This window comes from Hypanus sabinus, chromosome 7 (genome assembly GCF_030144855.1).
Source record: "Hypanus sabinus isolate sHypSab1 chromosome 7, sHypSab1.hap1, whole genome shotgun sequence".
Classification (NCBI taxonomy): Eukaryota; Metazoa; Chordata; class Chondrichthyes; order Myliobatiformes; family Dasyatidae; genus Hypanus; species Hypanus sabinus.
This window is the reverse complement of record NC_082712.1, coordinates 169702243-169729217: the sequence shown is the minus strand read 5'-3', so window position 1 is coordinate 169729217 and position 26975 is coordinate 169702243. Positions and strand designations below refer to the sequence as shown.

General features: G+C 44.6%; 1 protein-coding gene across 4 annotated transcripts; it reads left to right on the top strand.

Annotated features, from left to right (window-relative positions):
• The first annotated feature begins 2243 nt into the window (after nucleotides 1-2243).
• Nucleotides 2244-25946, top strand: chst1 (carbohydrate (keratan sulfate Gal-6) sulfotransferase 1). Of its 4 annotated transcripts, none has more exons than XM_059976088.1 (2): nucleotides 2244-2630; nucleotides 20789-25946. In XM_059976088.1, exon 2 carries the CDS (start codon nucleotides 20809-20811, stop codon nucleotides 22135-22137), a length of 1329 nt encoding a protein of 442 aa, XP_059832071.1. In that variant the 5' UTR covers nucleotides 2244-2630; nucleotides 20789-20808; the 3' UTR covers nucleotides 22138-25946. The 4 variants fall into 4 exon arrangements, with proteins under 4 accessions (XP_059832071.1, XP_059832074.1, XP_059832072.1 ...); XM_059976091.1 differs by lacking the exon at nucleotides 2244-2630 and adding an exon at nucleotides 2921-3676; XM_059976089.1 differs by lacking the exon at nucleotides 2244-2630 and adding an exon at nucleotides 4352-4545.
• Nucleotides 25947-26975: the final 1029 nt, after the last annotated feature.

Sequence of the window (26975 nt, the reverse complement as noted above, 5' to 3'; positions counted from 1 at the left end):
TCTCCACATCTGTGTGATATAGAAGTGAATGTAGTGCTGCATACATATGGAAATTTACAGTATCACGCGAGTACATTCGGCCCTCCCTATCCACGAGTTCCGCATACACGAATTCAACCAACCGCAAATCGAGAAAACATGGAAGTGCTCTTCCTCAGCCCTCAACCTCCACAGTTCCTGACTTTAGTATCATTGAGCCTCCTCCAAAGTGTCCTTATTCCCTAAACAAGACAGTGTAACAACTACTGTACAGGGATTGAAGTTTTACCCGTCGTTTGATCATTGTTCGCCTCGCGTCTCGTCTGTTCGCTGCTTGTGTTGTGAGTGAGAGGAACATGTACAGTTATTTTTCTTGTCAATATTCCCTAAACATTACAGTATAATAACTATTTACATAGCATTTACATTGTATTAGGTATTATAAGTAATCTAAAGATGATTGAAAGTATACGGGAGGGTGTGCGGAGATGATATGCAAATACTATGCCATTTTATATAAGGGACTTGAGCATCTGTGCATTTTGGTATCCGCAGGCGGTCCCAGAATGTCTCTGTAGGTATAAATGCTTATATGTAATTTAAGTGCATATATAAGTGAATATGTATGGTGTGGTGCATATATGCAAAAATCCACTTATATATCCACAAATACTGTACACACACACTCCTTATACTTTCTCTGATTCAATTTTAGGCGATATATACAAACACACAGTATATTCTCATTTATAGACAAGTGTAAACATAGATGTATATGTTTGCAACGGTATTGGCACTACCGTCAGCATGTCGCTATTCCTGCTCGGGCGTCAGAGTTTAAGGAGTTCAATTCCAGCATTCATTGTAAGCCATTTGCACGTCCTCCCCCTGATCGCGTGGCTTTTCTCCGGGAGTTCCGATTTCCTCCCACAGTCCAGAGACCTACCAGTTCATAGGTTAAACTTTACCTATCAAACTTTACAACTCCTCCCTGGGAGTGTCAGACACCCTGAGCCAATAGGCTGGTCCTGGACTTATTTCCACTTGGCATGATTAACATTATTATTTAATTATTTATGATTTTATATTGCTATATTTCTACACTATTCTTGGTTGGTGCGGCTGTAACGAAACCCAGTTTCCCTCGGGATCAATAAAGTATGTCTGTCTGTCTGTCTGTTAATTGGTCATTGTAAATTGTGCTGTGATTCGGCTGGGGTTAAATTGGGGGTTGTTGGTGGCGTGGCTTATTGGGCCGGAAAGGCCTAGTCCATGCTGAATCTCTAAATAAAATAAACGTAGCTGTGTATATCAATGAGTGTGTTTCGTGCGTGTCTGTGAATATGTAAATAATAATATAGGTGAGCACACATATGAGAGTGGGTATGCGTATGTATATTGTATATATGTATATAACTTGTGTTGGCATTAATAAAAATTGTGTGTCTGCGCATATAGAGATAAGCAGTAGGTACAACCAAGTCCATCATGGGTAAAGTCCTCCCCGCCAGTCAGCACATCTACACAGGGAAGCAGTGTCCATCATCGAGGACCCCCGCCGTCCCAGCCATGCTCTCTTCGCGCTGCTGCTGTCAGGAAGGAGGTACAGGAGCCTCAGGACCCACACCACCAGGTTCAGGAACAGTTACCATCCCTCTTCAACCCCTGGGGAATACTTCACTCACCCTATCACTGAACTTTTCCACTACATATGGAGACCCCCCCCCCCCCGCACAAACTATGCACTCACTCTCCAAGACTTAATCTTGTGATATCGATATTTATTACTTATTTACTTCTTTTGTATTTGCACAGTTTGTTGTCTTTTGCACACTGGGCATTTGTTCATCTGTCCATCCTGTTGGGCACAGTCTTTCACTGTGATTCTATTATGTTTCTTGGATTTACTGAGCATGCCCACAAGAAAACAAATCTCAGGGTTGTTTTTTGTAACGTACATGTACTTTGATAATCCATTTACTTTGAATTTAATTTGGAGTGTTTGTGTGTAATCTGCATATACTTTACATGAAGGGTTTGCAGGTCAGTATGTGCTCTGTGTATGAAGTGTGTGATCTGTGTCTGTCTAAAATGTGTCTAGGTGTGTACAGAGATAAGTGTTGCAGCTGATATGCCGGATGTGTAAGTGGTCGGTGTGTCTGCATATTCTTGGAAGGTGTAATACAAATTTGTGGTCTGTGTCTGTATAAAAAGTGCGACTGTGCATACATAGTTAAGGGTGTGTGTGTGGGGGGGGGGGGTTGTTTGCAAGTATTATACGTGAAGGATGTGTATAGATAAGTGTGTGGTCTGTGTGCCTGTCTGCAGATAGAGTATGTATACATCATATTAAAGTAAGCGTGTGGTCCGTGAGTTTTCCTGTGAGTCTGTGTGGCGTTACATTTGTGTGAGAGTGGGCTGTGTTTATTTGAACGGGCTGTGTATTGGGGGCGGGGGTTGATGTTTGTAAAGCCCACGCTGTCGGCGATTCCACTCCCTCTGTCAAACGCAGAGGGAGCGGGGCTGCGGCTCCTGCTGAGGGATCCGCTCTAGCCGGGCGGACGAGCGGAGGAGCGGCCCCGGGGCCGCGGGGGATGCGGCTGGAGGGAGGCAGCCGAGCGGACCCCTCTGTGTGCGCGGGGACCGGCCAGGTAAGGGCCACGGGGAACCGCTCTCGGCGGCGGGGGTGGGATGTCAGAGTGGATCCGAGACCGAGGCGGCTCTCGTTGAATTCAGAGGCTGGGAAGCCAGCGGCGGCCACGGCCCGTCTGGAACGGCCGCATCGGTCAACGAGAGCTCAGAAAGTTAGTCCCCGGGAGGCTGACTGAGAGAGTGGGAGAGGAATAGTTGGGAGAGAGAGAGAAGGGGTGTGGAAGGGAAGAGAGAGGGTGGAGACGGAGAAAGAGAGAAAGGGAGGGAGGGAGAGGGAGATAGAGAAGAGAGAGGGGATAGAGAGAGAGAAAAGGATGGAGAGAGGGGATAGAGAGAGAGAAAGTGATCTAGAAGAGGGATAGAGACGAGTGAGAGGGATAGGTAGAGAGGAGGGATAGAGAGAGGAAAAGATAGAGAATGGGTATATATAGAGAGAGATAAATAGAGAGCCACCAACAGAGAGAGCTGAGGAAAGAAAATTGAGAAACGGATAGCAAAAAATAGTGAAAGCAAGTGAGAGAAGAGTGCAAGAGAAAGAGAGTAAACGGTGAGCGAGCGAAAACAAGAGAGGGCAATAAGAAAGAAAAAACAGCGAGAAAGATAAAGCAATAGAGATAAGATCTATAGAGTTGAAAGTTATTGAACAATGCAGAGACGACAGAGAGAGAGAGAGAGATTAAATACAGGGAGAGAGGTGAATAGACCCTGGAGATGGAATAATACATTTAAAGATGATGTGTAAATTAGTGGGACGAATGGATGCTTGTATGGATAAGTGTGATGGGAGATTCAGGATCAACGAGAGACGGGCAGACGGGCAGATTACCAGCGCAGGCAGACACCAAGGATGGGACTGTTGCAGGTGGTCTCTTCCATATTAGGATTCCTTTGAATGAAGACTCAATCCCAGTGATTCTGCGACCAGAGAAACGAGTGAGAATCGGCAGAACCCAAGGAGTGAAACTAAAATGAGTAACCCCACATTTTATAAACATCGTTAAACTGCTCAGACGCAGACAGGGAGGTGCATACGGAGTCCTGCCAGGTAGGGTTTACATTAGTGTGTGTGTGTGTGTGTGTGTGTGTGTGTGTGTGGAGACGCTCGGGGGTAAACACGAAACACGCATGGCGTGTCTTGCACTTGTCTCTCGGAGTGCGAGCTCTCAGCTCGCCCGAGGGTCGGTACATATCCCAGCCACATCCAATCCTAAAATTCCTTCAAACCCGGAGCGAGCCTTCGCCACCGCCGCAGCGTCTGCCAGCGCGATGGAACGAACGCCTGCTGGAGCTTTCCTTGACTTAAATCTCGCCCAGTCTGAATGGTTCATCACTCCCGTAATACTCTGAAACACTCCGGGGCTCCGGGGTCACCAGACGGAATGCTTCACTGGGTAGTCCAGCAAAGCGAGTGCAGCTTTTATGGGAACATTATGATTTTCATTTAAAAAGTATAGTAAGTCTGTGATCCTTGTCTTAAACTGCATTTAAACCTCCGAATTCCTGCTCCGGAAGAGTTGTATTAGGGTGAGTGGTAATTGAAGCAATTGTAACGAGCAGACGGTGTCTAGACCCCGTCCTGCTTAGAAAGCGAGACTTCACGGAAGGTGGCCCTCGGTCGGCGGGACAGAGGGCTTCCTCTGGGGCCCCAGGAACAAGCGGTCACTCCTTGCCCAGCACCCGGATCAATCGTGTCTCCTCCCCCGATCGCCGCGCCGATTCAGGTCCCACTCAAACATAATCTGGCCTTTAATCATTGCGAAATATCTTGACGTCCACTTTGCATCGATACGAATTATCGAGTTGCTGTAAAGAGCTGTCTCATCGTTACGGAATGACGACTATTCTGTACAGAAACCGAATATTTTGACGGAAACTGGATTTGGAATTGCACAGTAACGCAAGCCTGGCTTTACGGTAGGGAGATCCATCTCGGCAATGCCCGGGGTGATGGGAAAGGCTTAGTTTCACTACTGCAGAGGAAGTCTCTCAGACCCCGGCGCTTTAAACCTGGAGCCATTAACGGTGCACTGTCTGTCTGCGCTCCCAGTTAGATTCGCCGCACCACGCGTGTGAGGTACAGTACAGTCAGTTTGTCCAGCGTGAGGTTTGGTCTCATCATTCCACCAATGAGGTACAGTCTCACTGACCTGTCTGCGTGTGGGGTACGGCCTTACTGTCCCACTGTGAGGTACAGTCTCACTGACCTGTCTGCGTGTGGGGTACGGCCTTACTGTCCCACCGTGAGGTACAGTCTCACTGACCTGTCTGCGTGTGGGGTACGGCCTTACTGTCCCACCGTGAGGTACAGTCTCACTGACCTGTCTGCGTGTGGGGTACGGCCTTACTGTCCCACCGTGAGGTACAGTCTCACTGACCTGTCTGCGTGTGGGGTACGGCCTTACTGTCCCTCCGTGAGGTACAGTCTCACTGACCTGTCTGCGTGTGGGGTACGGCCTTACTGTCCCACCGTGAGGTACAGTCTCACTGACCTGTCTGCGTGTGGGGTACGGCCTTACTGTCCCACCGTGAGGTACAGTCTCACTGACCTGTCTGCGTGTGGGGTACGGCCTTACTGTCCCACCGTGAGGTACAGTCTCACTGACCTGTCTGCGTGTGGGGTACGGCCTTACTGTCCCTCCGTGAGGTACAGTCTCACTGACCTGTCTGCGTGTGGGGTACGGCCTTACTGTCCCACCGTGAGGTACAGTCTCACTGACCTGTCTGCGTGTGGGGTACGGCCTTACTGTCCCACCGTGAGGTACAGTCTCACTGACCTGTCTGCGTGTGGGGTACGGCCTTACTGTCCCACCGTGAGGTACAGTCTCACTGGCCTGTCTGCGTGTGGGGTACGGCCTTACTGTCCCACCGTGAGGTACAGTCTCACTGGCCTGTCTGCGTGTGGGGTACGGCCTTACTGTCCCACCGTGAGGTACAGTCTCACTGACCTGTCTGCGTGTGGGGTACGGCCTTACTGTCCCACCGTGAGGTACAGTCTCACTGACCTGTCTGCGTGTGGGGTACGGCCTTACTGTCCCACCGTGAGGTACAGTCTCACTGACCTGTCTGCGTGTGGGGTACGGCCTTACTGTCCCACCGTGAGGTACAGTCTCACTGACCTGTCTGCGTGTGGGGTACGGCCTTACTGTCCCACCGTGAGGTACAGTCTCACTGACCTGTCTGCGTGTGGGGTACGGCCTTACTGTCCCACCGTGAGGTACAGTCTCACTGACCTGTCTGCGTGTGGGGTACGGCCTTACTGTCCCACCGTGAGGTACAGTCTCACTGGCCTGTCTGCGTGTGGGGTACGGCCTTACTGTCCCACCGTGAGGTACAGTCTCACTGACCTGTCTGCGTGTGGGGTACGGCCTTACTGTCCCACCGTGAGGTACAGTCTCACTGACCTGTCTGCGTGTGGGGTACGGCCTTACTGTCCCACCGTGAGGTACAGTCTCACTGACCTGTCTGCGTGTGGGGTACGGCCTTACTGTCCCTCCGTGAGGTACAGTCTCACTGACCTGTCTGCGTGTGGGGTACGGCCTTACTGTCCCACCGTGAGGTACAGTCTCACTGGCCTGTCTGCGTGTGGGGTACGGCCTTACTGTCCCACCGTGAGGTACAGTCTCACTGACCTGTCTGCGTGTGGGGTACGGCCTTACTGTCCCACCGTGAGGTACAGTCTCACTGACCTGTCTGCGTGTGGGGTACGGCCTTACTGTCCCACCGTGAGGTACAGTCTCACTGACCTGTCTGCGTGTGGGGTACGGCCTTACTGTCCCACCGTGAGGTACAGTCTCACTGACCTGTCTGCGTGTGGGGTACGGCCTTACTGTCCCACCGTGAGGTACAGTCTCACTGACCTGTCTGCGTGTGGGGTACGGCCTTACTGTCCCACCGTGAGGTACAGTCTCACTGACCTGTCTGCGTGTGGGGTACGGCCTTACTGTCCCACCGTGAGGTACAGTCTCACTGACCTCTCTGCGTGTGGGGTACGGCCTTACTGTCCCACTGTGAGGTACAGTGTTGGCGCATGACCAAGTGGTTAAGTTGTTCATCTAGTTATCTGAAGGTCACTAGTTCGAGCCTCAGCTGAGGCTATGTGTTGTATCCTGAAGCAAGGCACTTAACCACACATTGCTCTGCGATGACACCGGTGTGTATGGGTCCTAATGCCCTTCCCTTGTACAACATCGGTGGTGTGGAGAGGGGAGACTCGCAGCTTGGGCAACTGCCGGTCTCCTGTACAATCCTGCCCAGGCTTGCGCCCTGTAATGTGCAGTCTGACTGTCCCATCCACGTGTGGAACACAACCTTACTATCGCACTGTCCCAGCCATGTTTGGCATACAGTCATACTGTTGCACTGTTGTAAGGTGCAGTCTCACTCTCCCGTCCATGTGTAAGGTACAGTCGTACTGTCCCACTGTGAGCTGCAGTCTCACTGACCCATACAATATATGCTACAGGCTGACCCATACAATACAGGCTACAGTCTCACTGACCCATACAATGCAGGCTACGGTCTCACTGACCCATACAAGACACGCTACAGGCTGACCCATACAATACAGGCTACAGTCTCACTGACCCATACAATGCAGGCTACGGTCTCACTGACCCATACAATACACGCTACAGGCTGACCCATACAATACAGGCTACAGTCTCACTGACCCATACAATACAGGCTACAGTCTCACTGACTCATACAATACACGCTACAGGCTGACCCATACAATACAGGCTACAGGCTGACCCATACAATACAGGCTACGGTCTCACTGACCCATACAATGCAGGCTACAGTCTCACTGACCCATACAATGCATGCTACAGGCTGGCCCATACAATGCAGGCTACAGTACATGCTGCAGACTCACTGTTCTACATTTATTGTCCTACCAGAGTCTAAAGTTGCCACCACGGTTCAATTATCCACCAATGAGAGGTACCACTGTTCCACTAAGGTGAGCTATAGAATCACCTGTTCCATGTGTAATACAGTCCCAGTAGTCCTGGTATTAACATTTTTGCTTTCTGCACTTTGGTCAAAATTTCTGATTTATACTTGCTCTTTGGGAGACACACCAGTCTGAATGGCACCCAATCCTGTCCTTGCCCTAGGGAGATTTAAAGTCATTATCCTGTTCAAGCCCTTCCCTTTCACATGCTTGTCCACTACCCTCCTGAATGCATCTATACTGTTCCTTTCAACCGCATCATGAGGGAGTGAATTCCACGTTCTCATCAGTAAAGAAGTTTCTCCTGAGTTCCCCTTCCTTAAGCACCAGTTTTGATGTGCTTCTACTGTGACTTTGTACAGAGTCTTACTAGTTGTATTTCATTATTCTTAAGTCTTTTGTGGGAATCACAGTCCATTGTTGGTTGAAGTTCCACAGTGTGCTTGACCAAAGCCATACTCGCAACTTGCTTATAGATCTTGCAGTTAGCAAAACTGTGTGGTACAGCCAGAGAGAGACAAGTGAATTCTTCTCGAGTGAAATTTGGCAGCTTAGCTTTTCATGTGGCAAGTCATTCCAGGAGCATAACATCATGAGCAGAATTAGGGCACTCAGCCTATTGAGTCTGCTGCACCATTCCATCCTGGCCGATCTATTATCCCTCCCAGTCTCACTCCTGCTTTCTCCCTGTAACATTTGAGACCCTGACTAAGTAAGAACTTATCAACCTCTACTTTAAGTATACCCTCTCACTTGGCCTCCACAGCCATCTGTGACAACAATTTCCACAGATTCACTATCCTCTGGCTAAAGAAATTCCTCCTCAATTCTGTTCCAAAGGGACATCCTTCAATTTTCAGGGTGTGTCCTCTGGTCCTGGACTCTACCACCATAAGAAACATCCTCTGCACATCAATTCTGTTAGGTCTTTCAATATTCAGTAGGTTTTAATGAGCTGTCCCCTGCCTCCTCAATCTTCTAAACTCCAGCCAGTACAGGCCCAGAGCCATCAAACGCTCATCCCATGTTAACCCTTCCATTCCCAGAATCATTCTTGTGAACCTCCTTTGCACTCTCTCCAATGCCAGCAGATCTTTTGTTAGATATGGGGCCAAAACCTGCTCACAATACTCCAAGCAACACACACAAAATGCTGGTGGAACAGTTGGCCTGCTGTGTTTCACCAGCATTTTGTGTGTGTTGTTTGAATTTCCAGCATCTGCAGATTTCCTCGTGTTTGCACAATTCTCCGAATTGGTCTGAACAATGTCTGATTAAGTCTCAAAATCACATCCTTGCTCTTATATTCTAGTTCTGTTGAAATGAATGGTAACATTACATTTGCCTTCCTTATCACCAACTCATCCTGCATTTTAACTTTTAAAGATTTCTGCACAAGGACTCCCAAGTCCTTTCGCATCTCTGATTTTTGAATTTTCTTCCTATTTAGAAAATAGTCTGCACATTTATTCCTTTCCACAAAGTGTATGTCTATACACCGCCCTACACCATATTCCATCTGCCACATCTGTCTCAAGATCTTCTGCAGACTCCCTGCTTCCTTAACACTACAGGTCCCTCCAACTATTTTTGTATCTTCTTCAAATTTGATAAAAAAGCCATAAAATCTGTCATCCAAATTGTTGACATATAACATGAAAAGAAGTCCCAATACCAATCCCTGAGAAAAACCACGTCACTAGCAGCCAACCAGAATAGATCTTTTTTCCAATGCTTTGTCTCAACCAAGTTTTCTTGTCCATGCTAGTAACTTTCCTATAATACCATATCTTCTAAAGAAGTCTCATGTGCGGCACCTTGTCAAAGGCCTTCTGCAAATCCAAGTAAATACCGTCCGCTGACTCTTCTTTGTCTATCCTGCCTGTTATTTCCTTAAAAGAATTCCAACAGATTTGTCAGGCAAGAGTTCCCCTTAAGGAAACCATGCTGACTTTGGCTTACTTTATTGTGCAGCTCCAAGTACCGTGAAACATCATTCATAATAATGGACTCCAACATCTTTCCAATTCATGAAGTCAGGCTAACTGGCCTATAATTTCCTTTTTCCTACATCCCCCCTTCTTAAAGAGTATAGAGAGCAATTTGAGCTGACAACATTATTGACACAATCAGTCTCAGTTCCTTCATCTGGACCATAATGGTCTGAGCAATGGACAATAGCTTATCTTATCTGTTATTTCTGTTTGCAAAGGTCCACAGTCAAATTTGGCTGCCGTTTCAGAACTGCCCATTTCCTAAGTGCTCAATAACAATTAATGCAACTTGCCTTCTGTGCGACTGAGAATCATCTTAGAATGAAAAAAAAGTTTGGCGTGCGTTGGTGTCTTTTTCAACCACAAGGTTTCCAACCAAATTACACAAGCAATTAATTGTCGTCGGTGTAATGTTACAGCCAGTTCAGTTAGACAAAATGCCTTCAAAGAGTAACATAATGCCAACAATATCATCTGTTGTATAGGTATCAAACGAGGGATAAATATTGAACAGGCCTTCAGGAGGAAACAGTGCCTGGAGATTTTATATGCCCCCTGAAGATCAGGATGTCAGCTTAAAGACTTTTTCTGAAAGCCAGCTCTAGTGGAGAGAATATTCTTGGATTTAGAGCCAGTGACAAGAAGCCAGTCAGAATGATGTGCAAGTTGGAGATAAACCTGTAGGTGGTGGTGTTCCCAAGTGGCTGAAGGCTTTGTTCTTCTAAATTTTGAAGACCATGCACCTGGGAGGCACTGCTAGAGTTATACAAGACTACTCAATGCCAAATTATGGAACCTACAATCTGGAACATAGAACAGTATGGTACAGGCAATTTGGTCCACAATATTGTGTTGACCTTTTAGTCTATTCCAAGATCAAAGTTACTCTTCTTGAGTGTGGGATAGTGTGTGCGATATGCAAACCGGTTTCTGTGAGAAATTATTGTACTATTAGCGTCTGGAGACACATTGTTGCTTTGTGTCATTGTAGATGCCCCACTGGGTGTGTTAAATCCCAGTTACTGTTTCAGCATATGATGCATGCTGCCAGTGTTGTTATAATAGCCTTGTTGTTGACCCAAGCTGCATAAGAAGCCGTCACAGGCGCTTTTTCAGTGATGACATATAGTTCGTCTTATTGCTCAATACATGATATTAAATCCCAGTTAATGTTCCTCCATAAAATGTACAATCTCAATTAATTTCCCTGAGGTGAGATGTATAATATTGGTTGCTCATCCAGAGTATGATATACATCCTCAGTTACAAGCCTTGTCATTGACACATAATCCAAGATAATCCCAGTTCCTTTACCGAAGTATGACATATAATCCTAGTTAATATCCCAACCTGTGATGTGAAATCTCAATTACTTTGTGTCCTGGAGTAGAATCCTAGTTATTTTCCTACTGTATGATTTACAATCCCAGTCAATGTCTTAGTGGGTGATGTATGATTCTGTCAAACGTCTGAGTGCATCATTTCAATTCTAACCCAATCTGTGATCTGTAATCTCACTTTCAAACCCAGTGCATGACATATAGTCTCAATTACCATCCTGGTGTGTGAAGGACATTTTTAGGTATGGCCATGGTGTATAATGTATAGTACCAGCTGATGTTTTAATGTAATGTCGATACAGTTACTGTCCCATTGTGTGGTATATCAATCCAGTTTTTGTTACGGTGTTATACAATTGCACTATGATGTACAATCCCAGCGTGTGATGTGCAATCCCAATTACTACCCTATTGTATGAAACAGCCCTTGTTGCTGAGATATTTTAGTCTGCTCACTTTGAACTGTTCCCCGATTGATCAATTTTCTATTTTTCCATTATGACACTAACAGAATATGCTGCTGATTGTGAGTTACTTCCTGACAAACAAGTCACATAAACTGCCTCCCACTTACAAACTCTATAACTGACGAGGGATTCTCCTGAGACATTCTCTGATTTGTGCAAACTCTTCGAAGTAGCTGAAATGCTGACAGATTACTTATTGCAAGAAGACTTTCCACACAACCATCTGGGGCAGGACGATAGTGTAGTGGTTAGCGTAACGCAGCTACAACACCAATGACCTGGGTTCAAGTCCTGCCGTTGTCTGTAAGATTGTACGTTCTCCCCACGACCATGTGGGGTCTTTTTTTTTGGGAGTTCTGGGCTCCCCCAATTGGTCACTTGGGTACGATTTGGTCAGATGGACTCATTGCTTTGGAAGGGCCTGTTTCTATGCTGTATCTCCAAATATGGAAAAAAAAACCTCCTGCCTGCTTCTTTCTCTCTCAGATCAATGCAGTGTGTTTGCCAGTATTTTCACACAGTCCATGAGAGTGCAGTGACCTCCCCTGCTGGCTCTGGTTTAAGCTTGGCTCAATACAGATAAATCTATAAAGTCATCCACAGAGACTCTTACAATGTAGAATTACAATGTACAGTAAGAAACAGCCCATTTGTTCTAAATGATGAGCTCCCCCTACCTCTCCATACCCAGCAGTAATGGGGTACCGCGAGCTTTCTGTGGCTTACTGAAAACATAATTCTATAGTGTTTAATTGGATGAGATGTGGTTTGCACCCGTATTTTACTCAAACAGATGTGTATATAAACACCTGTAAGGGCAAAGGAAGTATGTGTGTAAGAATTCCATAATTCCATCACAAGCTCCCCTGCAAAATAAAGAAGGTACTTGTTTCATGTATTTTTTAGAAACTACAAATCACTTTTTCTGTCAATGTGAGACCACATGACACAGGAGCAGGATTAGGCCATTCATTCCATTAAGTCTGCTCTCCCATTCTCTCAGGGCTGGTTTACTTTCCCTCACAATGCCATTCTCCTTCCTTCTCCCTGTCAGCTTTGACACCCTTCCTAATAAAGAACCGGTGCACATCTGCTTTAAACCTAGGCCATTCAGCTTACCGAGTCTGCTCCGCCATTCTATCATGACTTATTGCGCATTCCTCTCAACCCCATACACCTGCCTTCTTGCCATGATGCCTGGCCTGTCAGGAAACGATCAGCTTCCGCCTTAGATAGACCTACGGACTCTGCCTCCACCACAGTTTGTGGCAGAGCATTCTACAGACTTAGTACCCTTTGGCTAAAAAAAATTCCTCCTTACATCTGTTCTAAAAGGTCACCCCTCAATCTTGAGGCTGTGCCTTCTATTCTGGATACCCCCACCATAGGAAACATCCTCTCCACATCCACCCTATTTAGTCCTTAAAACATTCGGCAGGTTCCAATGAGATCCCCCAGCATTCTTCTAAATTCCAGTGAGTATAGGCATGAAACTGCTAAATGCTCCTCATATGTTAACACCTTCATTCCCAGAATCATCTTTGTGAACCTCCTATGGACCCTCTCCAATGACCACACCTACTTTCTGAGACATGGGGCCCAAAACTGTTGACAATACTCCAAGTGTGGCCTGGCCAGTGTCTTGTAAAGGCTCAGCATTATCTCTTTGCATTTATATTCTATCCCCCTTGAAATAAACACCAACAATGTGTTTGCCTTCTTTACCACAGACTCAGCTGTAAATTAACCATCTGGGAGTCTGGTACGAGGACTCCCAAATCTCTCTGTACCTCTGCTGTTTGAGCCTTCTCCCCATTTAGATAACAATCCACACAATTGTTTCATCTACCAAAGTGCATTATCATACATTTTCCAACACTGTATTCAATCTGCCATTTCTTTGTCCACTCTTCCAATTTGTCTGTGTCCTGCTGCAATCACATTGTTTCCTCAGCACTACCTATTCCTCTACCTATCATTGTACCATCCATAAACTTTGCCACAAAGCCATCAATCCCATTATCTAAACCACTGACAAACAATGTGAAAAATTGTGGTCCCAATACTGACCCCTGAGGAACACTACTAGTTACTGGCAGCCAACCAGAAATGGCCCTTTCTATTCCCACTCACCGCCTCCTGTCTGTCAGCCATTCCACTATCCATGCCAGTATCTTTCCTGTAGTGCCCGGGGATTTTATCTTGTTAAGCAACCTCATATATGGCACCTTATCAAATGCCTTCTGGATATCCAAGTAAATGACTTCCACTGACTCTGTTTTGTCCACCCTGCTTGTTATTTCCTCGAAGAACTTTAACAGATTTGTCAGGCACGATTTTCCTTGATGGAAGCCATGCTGACTTTGACTTACTTTATCATTAGTCTCATCCTAAATAATAAACTCCAACACCTTCCTGACCACTGAGATTAGGCTAACTGGCCTATAATTTCCTTTCTTTTACCTTCTTCCCTTCTTAGAGTGGAGTGACATTTGCAATCTTCCAGTCCTCTAGGACCATGCCAGAATCAAGTGGTTCTTGAAAGATCATGACCAATGCATCTGTTATCTCTTCAGCAACCTGTCTCAGGACTCTGGGATGCAGTCCATCTGGTCCAGGTGACTAATCCACCTTAAGATCTTTGAGTTTGCCTAGCACATTTTCCTTTGTAATAGCAATAGCACTCATTCCTGCTTCCTGACACTCACGGACTTCTGGCACACTACCAATGCCTTCTACAGTGAAGACAAAAGCAAAATACCCATTAAGTTCATCTGCCACCATTATTACCGCACCAGCATAATTTTCCAGTGGTCCAATATCAACTCTCACATTCCTTTTACTCTTACAGAGTTTCACCAACTGAGTCCCTGCTCATTCAACCAGAGACAACCACAATCTGGATGTATATTAATGTTCTTCCTATCAGGTCTAAATCAGGCAACTCCTCTGCAGAGTTGACTCAGCTGCTCTGTTGCAATTTTAAAACACTTTAAGGGCAACGAGAAGTGGTCAATAAACACTACCCTGCCCCTCAATGGCAGTATCCTAAGAATTACTTTCTGTAATAAAATCTGAAAATGTGAGGGGTAACCTGATCATCCATTCAGAACAAAGAGGTTAAAGACCAAGTCATCATGTAAACAATGAGCCAGAGCTGGGCATGATCAAATGGTTCAACATTTACTACATCTTCTGGGGTCAAGGAAATCTCCCAAATTTGCAAAAATTAGACAGTTGTAACCATCCATGTGAAAATGGTAGTGTGTTCCCAAGATTCATCAGAATTTGTGCATACATTGAACAGCAATCAAGACTCTTAAGTCAGTGATCTCCTGTAATTCCATAACCCCTCCTCTGCTTTTCCATTCTCCCTTCTGGCCCTGCTTTTAGCCCTTCTCTTCTCTTCACCTGACTATTACCCCTCTGGTGCCCCTTCTGCCCTTTCTCCCATGGTCCATTCTCCTCTCCTATCAGATTTCTCCTTCTTCAGCCCTTTACCTTTTCCACCTATCACCTCACAGCTTCTTACTTCATCCCCACTCCCCTCCCACCTATCTTCTCCATCACCTGGCTTAGCCTTTCATCTTCCAGCTTGTACTCCTTCCCCTCCCCCTTTTTCCAGTCCTGATGAAGAATCGAGGCCCAAAACATCATTGATTTATTTTCTCTCCAGATGTTGCCTGAGCTATTGAGTTCCTCCAGCATTTTGTGTGTGATTCTCTGGATTTCCAGCATCAGCAGAATCTCTTGTGTTTATAGCCAATATGTGGAGTAATACTGCCATGCACTGTGAACTCGCACTGTTATTTCTCCAGCTAGATTTGGCCAGATATACATCCCAGATGTTGAAGTGAGCAGTCGGCCAACACTGCTTACCACCAACCTCAACAGAGATTTCCCACAGCAATGCTCCCACCAAGAAATTGTGCAAAACACTGAAAGACTTTTTCACGGGAGAGCCTTCAGCTCTGACAAGTGACATTAGCTGGGACAGTCAAAAATAGATTAGCTCATAAAATCATGAAAACTGACAATACTCAAGATACACCTGAGGCATCTCCTAGAGTTGAGAGGTGACTCATTGTCAGAAACATCTAAATAATTTTAGAAAATTAGAATTTTTAAACAAAAATCTGAATTACATATCACTGTAGATATTTTGAATAAATTCTTGGAAATGTTTTTAATCTTTTAAATTTATGAAGTCATCTGTGAGAACATAGAGCAGAGAACAGGTCATTCAACCGACAATGTTATGCTGAACTATCTAAACACAAAATCAAACAATAAACAGCAAAAAAAGACCAAACACATGCAAGAATCATTCAGAAGGTAAGGACGCACGGGATCCAAGGCAACCTTGCTTTGTGGATCCAGAATTGGTTTGCCCACAAAAGGCAAAGGGTGATTGGGGATGGTTCATATTCTGCCTGGAGGTTGGTGACCAGTGGTGTTCTGCAGGGATCTGTTCTGGGACTCCCCCGCCCCTTTGTGAATTTTTATAAATGACCTGGATGAAGAAGTAGAAGGGAGGGTTAGTAAGTTTGCTGATGACACAAAGATTGGGGGTGTTGTGGATAGTGTGGAGGGTTGTCAGGCCATCGATAGGATGCAGATCTGGGCTGAGAAGTGGCAGATAAGTGTGAGGTGGTTCATTTGGGAAGGTCAAGTTTGAAGGCAGAATATAATATTAATGGTAAGACTCTTGGCAGTGTGGAGGATCAGAGAGATCTTGGAGTCTGTGTGTATAGGACACTCAAAGCCGCTGTCCAGTTGACAGTGTTGTTAAGGTGTGTGGTGTGTTGGCATTCATTAACTGTGGGATTGAGTTCAACAGCCCTGAGGTAATGTTACGGCTATATAAGATCTTGGTTAGGTCCCACTTGGAGTATTGTGCTCAGTTCTGGTCACCTCACTACAGGAAGGATGTGGATACTATAGAGAGAGTGCAGAGATTTACAAGGATGTTGCCTGGCTCGGAGAGCATGCCTTATGAAAATAGGTTGATTGAACTTGTCCTTTTCTCCTTGGAGTGACAGAGGATGAGAAGGTGCTCTGCACAGCGCCATCCAGAGACAGAGAAGCAGCTTCAGCGGCAGGTTGCTGTCAATGCAATGCTCCTCAGACAAGATGAAGAGATCATTACTCCCCAAAGCCATTCGGCTCTACAATTCAACCACCAGGGGCAAGACATGTTAAAGTGACGGGGTTAGGACTGAGCTTAAGTTACCACTCAATGCACTTTAGTAAACTCTTTAAGAACTTTTTAAAAGCTATTTATTAATGCTTTTTGGGAGGGTGATTTTAGATGCATATCATATTTTTACTGAGTTAAATACTGTATGTAATTAGTTTTGCTACAATAAGTGTATGGGACACTGGAAAATGTTGAATTTCCCCTTGGGGATGAATAAAGTATCTATCTATCTATCTATCTATCTATCTATCTATCTATCAATCTATCTACCTATCTATCTATCTATCTAAGATGATGAGAGGCATTAATAATGTGGATAGCTTTTTCCCGGGCCTGAAATAGCTAAAACGATGGGGCATAGCTTTAAGGTGCTTGGAAATAGGTACCAAGGGGATGTCAGGGGTAAGTTTTTCACCCAGTGAGTGGTGGGTGCGTGGGATACACTGCCAGCAATGGCGGTGGAGGCGGATACAATAGTGTCTTTTAAGAGATTCTCAGATGGGAACATGGAGCTTAGAAAAATAAAGGGCTATGCACTAGGGAAATTCCTTACAGTTTCTAGAGTAGGTTACATGGTCGGCACAACGTTGTGGGCTGAAGGGCCTGTACTGTGCTGTAGATGTCTGTTCTATGTTCTAATTCCTCCTACCTACACCATGTCCATATCCCTCCATCTTCCTTACATCCATGTGCCTATCCAAACGTCTGTCAAACTCCTCCAATGTATACACCAGAAGATTTTATATATAAATGGGAATCTAAATGGATACGGGAAAAGAAAGAATCTCCTATATTAAAACATTTAATTGACTTATGGAATAAGATAAATGTTGATGATGAGACAAAGAAATCTTTATTAGCAAAGAGATCTTTAATTCAAAATAGACTTATTCCTTTTACAATGAATAATCAACTTTTATATAATTGGTTTCAAAAAGGGATTAGATATATAGGAGATTGTTTTGAAGGACGTATATTAATGTCATTTGATCAATTAAAGAATAAATATAAAGTATCAAACAATACTCTTTTTTGTTACTTCCAACTAAGAGCTTATTTACGAGAAAAATTAGGTCAATGTTATTGCCGAAATCTAATGAAATAGAAACTTTATTTCAAAAAGGAAAGATTAAAAATTTATTTCTTATATGTATAACTTGATTCAAAAACAGGCAATTAAACAAGGAGTCCATAAGTCAAGACAAAAATGGGAAAGTGACTTGAATATTAAAATTGAAGAAACAAATTGGTCAAGACTATGTCTTGATAGTATGACAAATCCAATAAATGTCTGGTTAAGATTAGTGCAATATCATTTTTTACATCAATTATATATTACACCACAAAAAATAAATAAATTAAACCCAAATTTATCCGATCAGTGTTTCCGATGTAAACAAGACATCGGTACTTTTTTTTACATTCTACTTGGTCGTGTTCTAAAATTCAACCTTTTTGGACAAATTTAAGAGTTTTATTGGAACAAATTACTGGAACACAACTTCCACATAATCCAATATTATTTTTACTAGGCGATATTGAAGGGATAAAACCAAAATCCAAATTGAATAAATATCAGAAAGAATTTATAAAAATTGCATTGGCAGTAGCCAAAAAGGCTATTGCAGTTACTTGGAAATCGGATACATACTTAAGTATAGATCGTTGGAAGAAGGAAATTTATGGCTGTATTCCACTTGAAAAAATTACTTACAATTTAAGAGATAAATATGAAACATTTTTGAAAATTTGGGGCCCTTATTTTCAAGAGACAGGATTAAATATATAGGTGCTCCGAAGATGAAATAATTGGTTATTTGGGGAAATAAATAAATATATATACTAAAGTTATTACGAACTCCATGGAGCACGTGGAGATCTTCTGATATCCAGGCACTCTTTCTTTCTTTCTCTTTTTTCCTTTCTTTCTTTCTTTTTTATATAGGGATGTTAGGGGGGAGGGGTTAAGGTATATTTTTTCTCTCATATATTTTCTTTTATTTCTGTAATTATTTGAAAACTCAATAAAAAAAAGTTTAAAAAAAACAACTCTTCCAATGTATGAGAGATATTAAGAAATCTTTGTAAATAGTCAATCTATTTAAAATCAGCAGCTTGGGTGTCTAACAACTATTCTTCCACTCAAACCTCTGTTATCATGGGGAGACGAGTATGCCTCCTCCTAGCTGGTGTGCTCTTCAGTTTTTGTAAGCAATTAGTTCAATTGTATGTTTTTTTTTTGTTGATCCCCATGTTAATCTCAACATCATTAGAACAGTGTAGAGGGGCACTGAACTGCTGACAGCAACAAGAGTAATTCTGTGGTAAACCACACATGCAAGAAAATTCTAAAGTTGATGTCAGTTTTATGGAGTAATAATTGTGAACACTGATAGTCTCACTATCATTACCACTGCCAAATCCACGTTAACAACTTTGAACAGCTGACTGAAGACTAACAGTTGACTGAAGACTTATCCTCGTTATCAATCCAATACAAGCCGATTTCGTTCCACTGAGCAGAATTTGCAGGAAAATCTGAGAGATAAATTTTCTTGGGTAAACTTGCTCAGTTGACCAACATACTGCAATGCTTTGCTTTTTCTGTGGAAAAGTGTTTAAGTCAAACATCTCACAGCCAGGCTAATTATAATAAACAAACTAAGGGAATCAGAGGAACGGAGTAGGGTTGAGGTACAGGAGCTGTGATCTGATTGGATAGTGTACTTGACCATGCCTTCTCTGTGTTCACCAAAGGAGAGTTAATTTGAAGAGTAACACACAAAAATGCTGGGGGCACCCAGCAGGTCAGGTAGCCCTTCTACAGAGGGATAAACAGACAACATTTCGGGCTGAGAACCTTCATCAAGACTCTCAGCTCAAAATGTCAACTCTTTATTCTATCCATTGATGCTGCCTGATCTGCTGAGTTCCTCCAGCATTTTGTGTGCACTTCTCTGGATATCCAGATTCTGCGGAATCCATTGTCTTAATATATTGTTTCAATATATTTTATTTTGCCGTGTTGCTCATATGAGTCCATGGAATAGAATAGAGATGGTGTTACTGAAATATATTAAGTTATGAGGGTTTTCCTAGACAAGGTAGATAGTTTTCCTGGTGGGAAGAGTACAGAACCAGGGAGAGGGGTCTTTAGATAAAGAATCAGTTCCTCGTGAATGAGCCAAGAAGGAATTTAATCTCCTAGAGGCTTGTGAAAGTATGGAACTTTCTGCTCTAGTTAGTTGTGACACTGAACACAATGAAGTCAGGGTTGAACAGATTCCTGGTCTATGGGGGAGTCGAGGGTAGCAAGTCTGTAAAGACAGGACATATCCTGAACTAAGAGCAGAACAATTTAAGAAGGATCTGAGGGGCAATAGTTTCCGGAAGATAGTGGGTATATCCAAATTAGCAGAGGAAGGTATGATTATGACTTTTAAAAGAAACTTAAGTAGGAACATAGATAAGAAAGGTTGGGGTGGGCTTGGGTCATCCTGGGCAAGATGGGACTGGCTCACATAGATAAATTGCCAAAGACAAATTGGGCCAAGGGTTCTGCTTCCATACTCCATGGCTCTATAACTCAGGGGTTGTATATATCTGTGGAGCTGAGCCAACGATCAGATCAGCCTTGAGGTTAAGGAATGGTATTACAAGTTGAAAGGGCTGACTCTCTGATTCCTGCTTCTTATGGGTTCAAAGGTTACGGGGAACTGTGGATCTGAAGCCAACATTGGGTTGGTCAGTCTGATGAAGGAACTCAGCACTAATGCAGGGTTCTGAAACTGAAATGTCATTGCTTCCTTCCCCTCAAAGATGCTGCTCAACCTGCTGAATTCCTTCAGCAGGTTGTTTGCTACTCCAGTTTCCAGTGCTTGCAGTCTCTCCTTTCTTCAGATTAATCAAGGTACCAATGAAACATAACCATCACTTTAGCCACAGATGGTAGGCTAGCTGTAGGGGGCCAAGCAACCTCTTCCTGCTTCTTTTTCTTATGAGTTTGGGCTAAATGTGGAGCTGAGGCCAAAATCAGATTAGTCGATGGTAACCATCGGATAAGCTGTGATGTCCACGGGTGGTAGAGCAGGCGCAAGTGGGCTCCTATTCTTCTCCTTCAACCCAATCCTCTAGAAGACTATTGGATGAGGGTCCTAGGTCCCGTGTGTTGACTTGCTCTGGGTTTTATGTCGTTGCAGGGAGCAGCTCTGGACACCAAATGAGGGGAGCCAAACCCGCGGCTATGCAGTGCTCCTGGAAGGCGGTGCTGTTGCTGGTGGCCGCCTCGTTGGCCGTGCAGTACACTGCCATCCGGACCTTCATCGCCAAGCCTTTCGCCATCTGCCGGGTGGCCAAGCAGCGGGGCGGCTGTGAGCCGGGGATGGGCGCCTCCTGCCAGCCGAGGCTGGGGGAGGGGGAGGAGGAGGAGGAGGAGGAGGACGGCGCGAGGAGCCGACCGGTCAGCCACATCCTGGTGCTGGCCACCACCCGCAGCGGCTCCTCCTTTATCGGGCAGCTGCTGAACCAGCACTCGGACACCTTCTACCTGTTTGAGCCGCTCTACCACGTGCAGACCAGCCTGATCAACACCAGCCTGCGGGTGCGGCCCCCCGCCAACGGCCGCCGCCTGCTTCTCGGCGCCTATCGCGACCTGCTGCGGGGCCTCTTCAGCTGCCGCCTGCATGACCTGGAGGCCTACATCCGGCCGACGCCCGAGCAGCACAGCACCCAGCGCCTGTTCCGCCGCGGAGCCAGCAAGGCGCTGTGTTCGCCGCCCGTGTGTGCCGCGTGGCCCTTGGGAGGGGAGAGGGCTGAGGCAGCTGCCGCCAGCGAGCGCTGGGAGGAGGGCGAGTGCGTGCGCCGCTGCGGGGCCCTCAACCTGACGCTGGCGTCGGGAGCCTGCCGCCAACGTCACCACGTTGCCATCAAGACGGTGCGTGTGCCCGAGGTGGGCGACGTGCGCGAGCTGCTGGAGGACCCGCGCCTTAACGTGAAGGTGATCCAGCTGGTGCGCGACCCCCGCGCCATCCTGGCCTCGCGCATCGACACCTTCCCCGACAGCTTCCGCGCCTGGAAGGTGTGGCGGAACAGCGGCCGCAGGCCCTACAACCTGGACGCCTCGCATCTCAGCGCCACATGCGGCGACCTGCTTCGCTCGGCCGCCACTGGCCTGGCCCGACCCCACTGGCTGAAGGGCCGCTACATGCTGGTCCGCTATGAGGACCTGGCCAGGCGGCCCGAGGAGAAGGCGCAAGAGATCTATCGCTTCCTCGGCGCCTCACTCGATGCCAGCGTGAGGAGGTGGATCCTCAACAACACGAGGGGCGCCGGCGCCTCAGGCAACCATAAGTACGCCACGGTGAGGGACTCGGCCGCCACTGCCGAGGGCTGGAGGCTCAAGCTCACCTTCGAGATGGTGGAGCTGGTGCAGGATATCTGCAACCTGACCCTGGTGCAGCTCGGCTACAGGATGGTCAGCTCGGTCGAAGAGCTCCGTAACGTCTCCGTAAGTCTGGCTGAAGATAGGACCTTTTTGCCCTATTTGTAATCAGGAATAGTTTGTGCCATTTGGTGATATATTTTTGATATCTATTCTATATATAATATATAAATATATATGAACTGTTCTTACGTTGTTGGGTAAGTTTCCCCGTTCGCACAGGCAGACACACACACAGGGTTGCCACTCAGGGTGCTAGCTATATGGAATTTGCTGCCAGAGGAGGGAGTTCTGGCTGGTACGACGACATTTCGATGACGTTTTCCCAGATGTTGGGCAATCAAGAATTAGAAGGCATGGGTTTCGGGCGAAAGGGGAAAGATTTAAGAGGAACCCAAGGGACAATATTTTCACCCAGGAGATGTCCCATATATGGAATGAGCTGCCAGAGGAGGTGATTGAGGCAGGTACATGAAAATGAAATGTGTCGTGGGATGTGGGCCATAGAGGACCAGCTTAGATAGACATCTTGGATCAGTAGGGACCAGGTGGTCTTAAGTGATTACTTCCGTGCTAGATGATTCTATTTGGATAGGTGTACAGATAGGAAAGGTTAGAGAGATATGGGCCAAATCTGGGCAATTGGGACTAGCTATGGTTGCCATTTTTGCCAGCATGGATGAGTTGTGCCAAAGGGCACGTTTCCTTTCTCCACCCTAACTCCTGTTGAAAGTATCTTTAGAGGCATTGATCACTTCTCATTACTATGGATCACCTCACCAAATGATTCATCTGCATTGTCCAATAATTCTTGATTGCAATCATTCACCCTATCCTTTCCCATCTGCAATATGTGTACTATGACTAACTAGATTCCATCGTCAATATTCATTCCTTCATCACTGCTGGACGCAGTGCAGTGTGGACAACAACAGTGTGGCCTCGGTGCAGTTATCACGCTGGGCCTTTATTCCATTCGGTATCACTCCATGCCTACTTTCACAGCGTCTCCCAAACCCACAATCTACAGAGTCCCTGCAGAAGGACAAAAGATGCACCGGGATACAACCAACTACATGTTTCCCTCCAGGCTGTCCCGTGTGGTGCACATGATCCTAAACTGGGAATATATCATTATCACCGACTCTCAGTCGTAAAACTTTCTCCCCTAGAGCACTGCAGGACTGGTGTTCATTCCATCAATTAGGAATTTGCATTATTTTTGTTAGTGATGATAACATTATGTAAATCAATAAATAAATGGTAATGTTTGCAAAGAATTGGGGACAAGAAATATTTCAGTCTTGCTTTGATTTTCTCCATGACTTGCCTGCAGCTATATTCTGAAGATTAATCCATGCTGACTCCAAAATGATCAGTACAGTTGGCAACCCTAACGTGCACACAAACTTTCAAATAATTCCTGCTGATAGAAGTAAGTTGTGGAGTCACAGGAGATTTCCAGAGAGTTTCTTGGACATGGTGAAAGCTCCAACAATTTTACAAAATATCCCGACTTTTTAATGTGGGTGAATGTGTTTATTAAAAATGTGAAATATTTGAATATTTTTAAATGCATTGTATCTTTCTAAAATGTCAAATGATCTTGAAGAAATCAACATTGAAATATTTTTAATACACCAGGAAGTTTCTCGGATTTCTAACCCCCAACCCCTGCAATGCTCTCTAGGTTTTGGTCAATTATTTTGTACATTGTATTAGAGTTCGTGCCAAACAAATAGTTCAAGTAATTGTGCCTGGGGACTCTGCTGAAGAACCAACCAGTCATTTTAAATAATGTTGAGGGGAAACCTCAGATTTGGCCAGTGTTGTCAAGTATGTTAGCACACAACGTGCTGGAGGAGCTCAGCAGGTCAGGCAACATCTGTGGAGAGGAATAAACAGTCACTGTTTCATGCCAAGTCTCTTCATCGGGGTGAAGTGTCTCAGCCCAAACGTGGACTGTTTATTTCTCTCCATAGATGTTGCCTGACCTGCTGAGTTTCTCCAACGTGTCTGTGTGTGTGTTATTCTGGATTTCCAGCATCTGCAGAATCTTTTTTTTTGAGTTTCTGTCAAGTATGTTATCCATTTGCCACATGTGGCTGATTGACTATCCAGACATGTGGAATGTTGTATTAGATTAGTCAATAACAAGTGAGCAACTGCCACCATTAGTGCATGCTATCTCAGTGTTCCTTTGCATGGGGTATGCATGCAGATATTGATAATTTTTCTGTGCCTTGTTGTCAAAAGTAAGTAAGATACTTACACAAAGTGTGCAAGTGCAACTTGATCATTGTGAATGCTTCACATTCATCACTGACAGGAGCTGGAGATTTTTCAGTTATCTGTGAGTTGCATAGACCTCTGTGTGTGCGTGTGTGTATGTACGTGGTGTGTATGTGGTGTGTATTTATGTATATGACTCTAAAGACAATTAGTTCATGTATTGGAGACACAAGTGACTGACTGCGGTTGCTGAAACCAGTCCGGATGAAGGTACTTGACCCAAAAGATCAAGTGTTAATTTGCCTGACCTGCTGAGTTTCTCAAGCATTTGGCTTGTTGCTAGCGTAGGTATTATACTTGTGGCCACCATCAGTTTCTACTTGACAACACTGGACAAGCACAAGCCGAGGTCTTTGTGATCTCATGTCACAACTGGCCAGTTGATTCGAGTTTGAAACTTTTCAAAGCACTGTGTTCCAATTTTGTTGCAACTCTCCGCACACTTCCTGGAGAAATTTCCCTGAGCTTCTGAAAAATGGTGTCCGATCTACAAAGGAATGAGACGGCGTGTGTTTTAATTGGTGAAAAGCCACAGAAATAATGTTCCAATAACGGAACACCTACTGATATTTATACTGAAAATGGATGACTGGAAGGTTTGTTTAGATGGCAGAGATGGACTAGAATATCCTGTGGCTTCTGAGTTGGAAAACCTGCATGTAAAGTATTAAATATTTCTTTAAAGGCAGTTGCCTGAAGAAATTAACTTGTGAACACCAGCTCTGAATAGACTGTGCTCTACTTCCAAAATGTAGTACCTTCACCTTTGTATCAGGAGTTGAGTGTTTACGTTCCAGTCCATAATATGAGCGGAAAATCGGGGGCAAACTCAGAGCAGCACGGACGGACTGTTGTCCTATGTAAGTGCTATCTTCCCAAGGCAAAATTAAACAGAGGATCAATATTTCAAGCAGATAACAAGTTCTTCCCAATAGTTATCAATACAAGTATGAGCCAATCATTTTCATGGAATTTCAGTGATCTTCCCCGGGGCAGGACAGTAGCGTAACAATTTACAGTCCCAGCAAAACCAGGTTCAATTCCAGCTGCTGTCTGGGAGGAGTTTGTACATTTTACTCATGACTGCATTAGTTTGTTTTTCCGGGTGCTCCGGTTTACTCTCACATTCCAAAGATGTAAAGGTTAGTAGATTAATTGGTCACTTGGGATTAATTAGGCAGCGCAGGCCTGTTACCGTGCTGTATCTCTAAATAAATACAAAAATAAATAACAAAGACTACATTTTTGAAGTATATCATTGGCTATGATGTATTTTGTGATACAACAGATGCTATATTAATGCAAGTTTCTATAATTCTATGTTTCTTGCGTTAGGAGCTGGAATTTGCTAGCCAGGGTGTTTGGAAGCTCGGCAGTAAAGAAAGTTAGTCCATATTTCCTACTGTTCACCTCCAGAAGTATAATTTAAACCTTATTGCATTGCCTATATGCTTTGGAGTATGACAATGTTCCTTGACACTAAAAGGGTTAAAATCTATCCAGCTGAAGAAAGCTGAGAAACTCGTCTTGAATGTGTGTCACCCTATGTTGCTTTGGATTCCAGAGTAGGTTATTGTGAATGGAAAATCAATTCCAAAATAAAGTCTTGTGTACTCTGTATTTTACACATTCTGTACGTGTACATTTCTCATCGGTGTATTTACATGCTGGAAGTCATTCATACGACCAACTGGAACAAATACAAATTCCTCTGTGGAGCTAGTGTGATATTTTGTTCAATGCCAATGCTTGTCTAGTCACTTTGCATGCATCTCCTTCTGAGACCTACTGTCTTCCCAAAGCTTACTCACAGCTTGCTCCAGTGTCCAATGCCATCCTGGTTCACAGTGTGGAGAAAATGGTGCTAGAGAATGATTACCTTCCACGTACCAATAAAAAGAGACAAAAATAAAGTTTCACTTGGAATTGTTGATTGCCAGACTCTCAAAAGTAATCAAATGCATATAAAAATCTATTTTGCTTGCTAGAACTTCATTGACCTAAACCTTTAGCAATAAAACTAACTGTTGTAGGAAGTCAGTGGGTCTAACTGCATCTCTGGAAGCAGACGGATGGTTGATGTTTCAGTTCAAGACCATACATCACAGGACATCACTTGACCAAGATCTTTTAACAAGTTCAGTCTCCACAAATACTGCCTGGCCTGCAGTGTATTTTCAGCTTTTTCTGTTTTTATTTCTGATTTTAATCATCTGCTTGACATTACACATGAAGAAAGGGTTATTGAACTGTAGTGAACTGGACCAATGAGTGAAGAAAGAGAAATAAGTTTTGAAGTTCTCCCTAGACTTTGGGGGAAAAAAAGCTAGCCTTTAAGATGAGATTTCACAACTTAAACTTAAATTGTTCTTGTCATGTTTTTCTGTGGAAAATGGATCATGGTCAATGAATAATGAAACAAATTTACTGATTATAATCTAGGTGGGAGGAATGTACATAAACTTCAACGAATAAATAGTTCTTGCTTTAGAAATCAGAAGACAAGTGACAGGAAAAAGTGAAAAGTTATTTTTGTATTTCAACTCACATAACAAAATCTTTTCACTAAATGACTAGAGGAGTTTGTTTCAAGGTTCTTTAAAACTGTTGAAAATTCAAAAATATGCACAGATAGTTCAGGGAGCATTTTGATC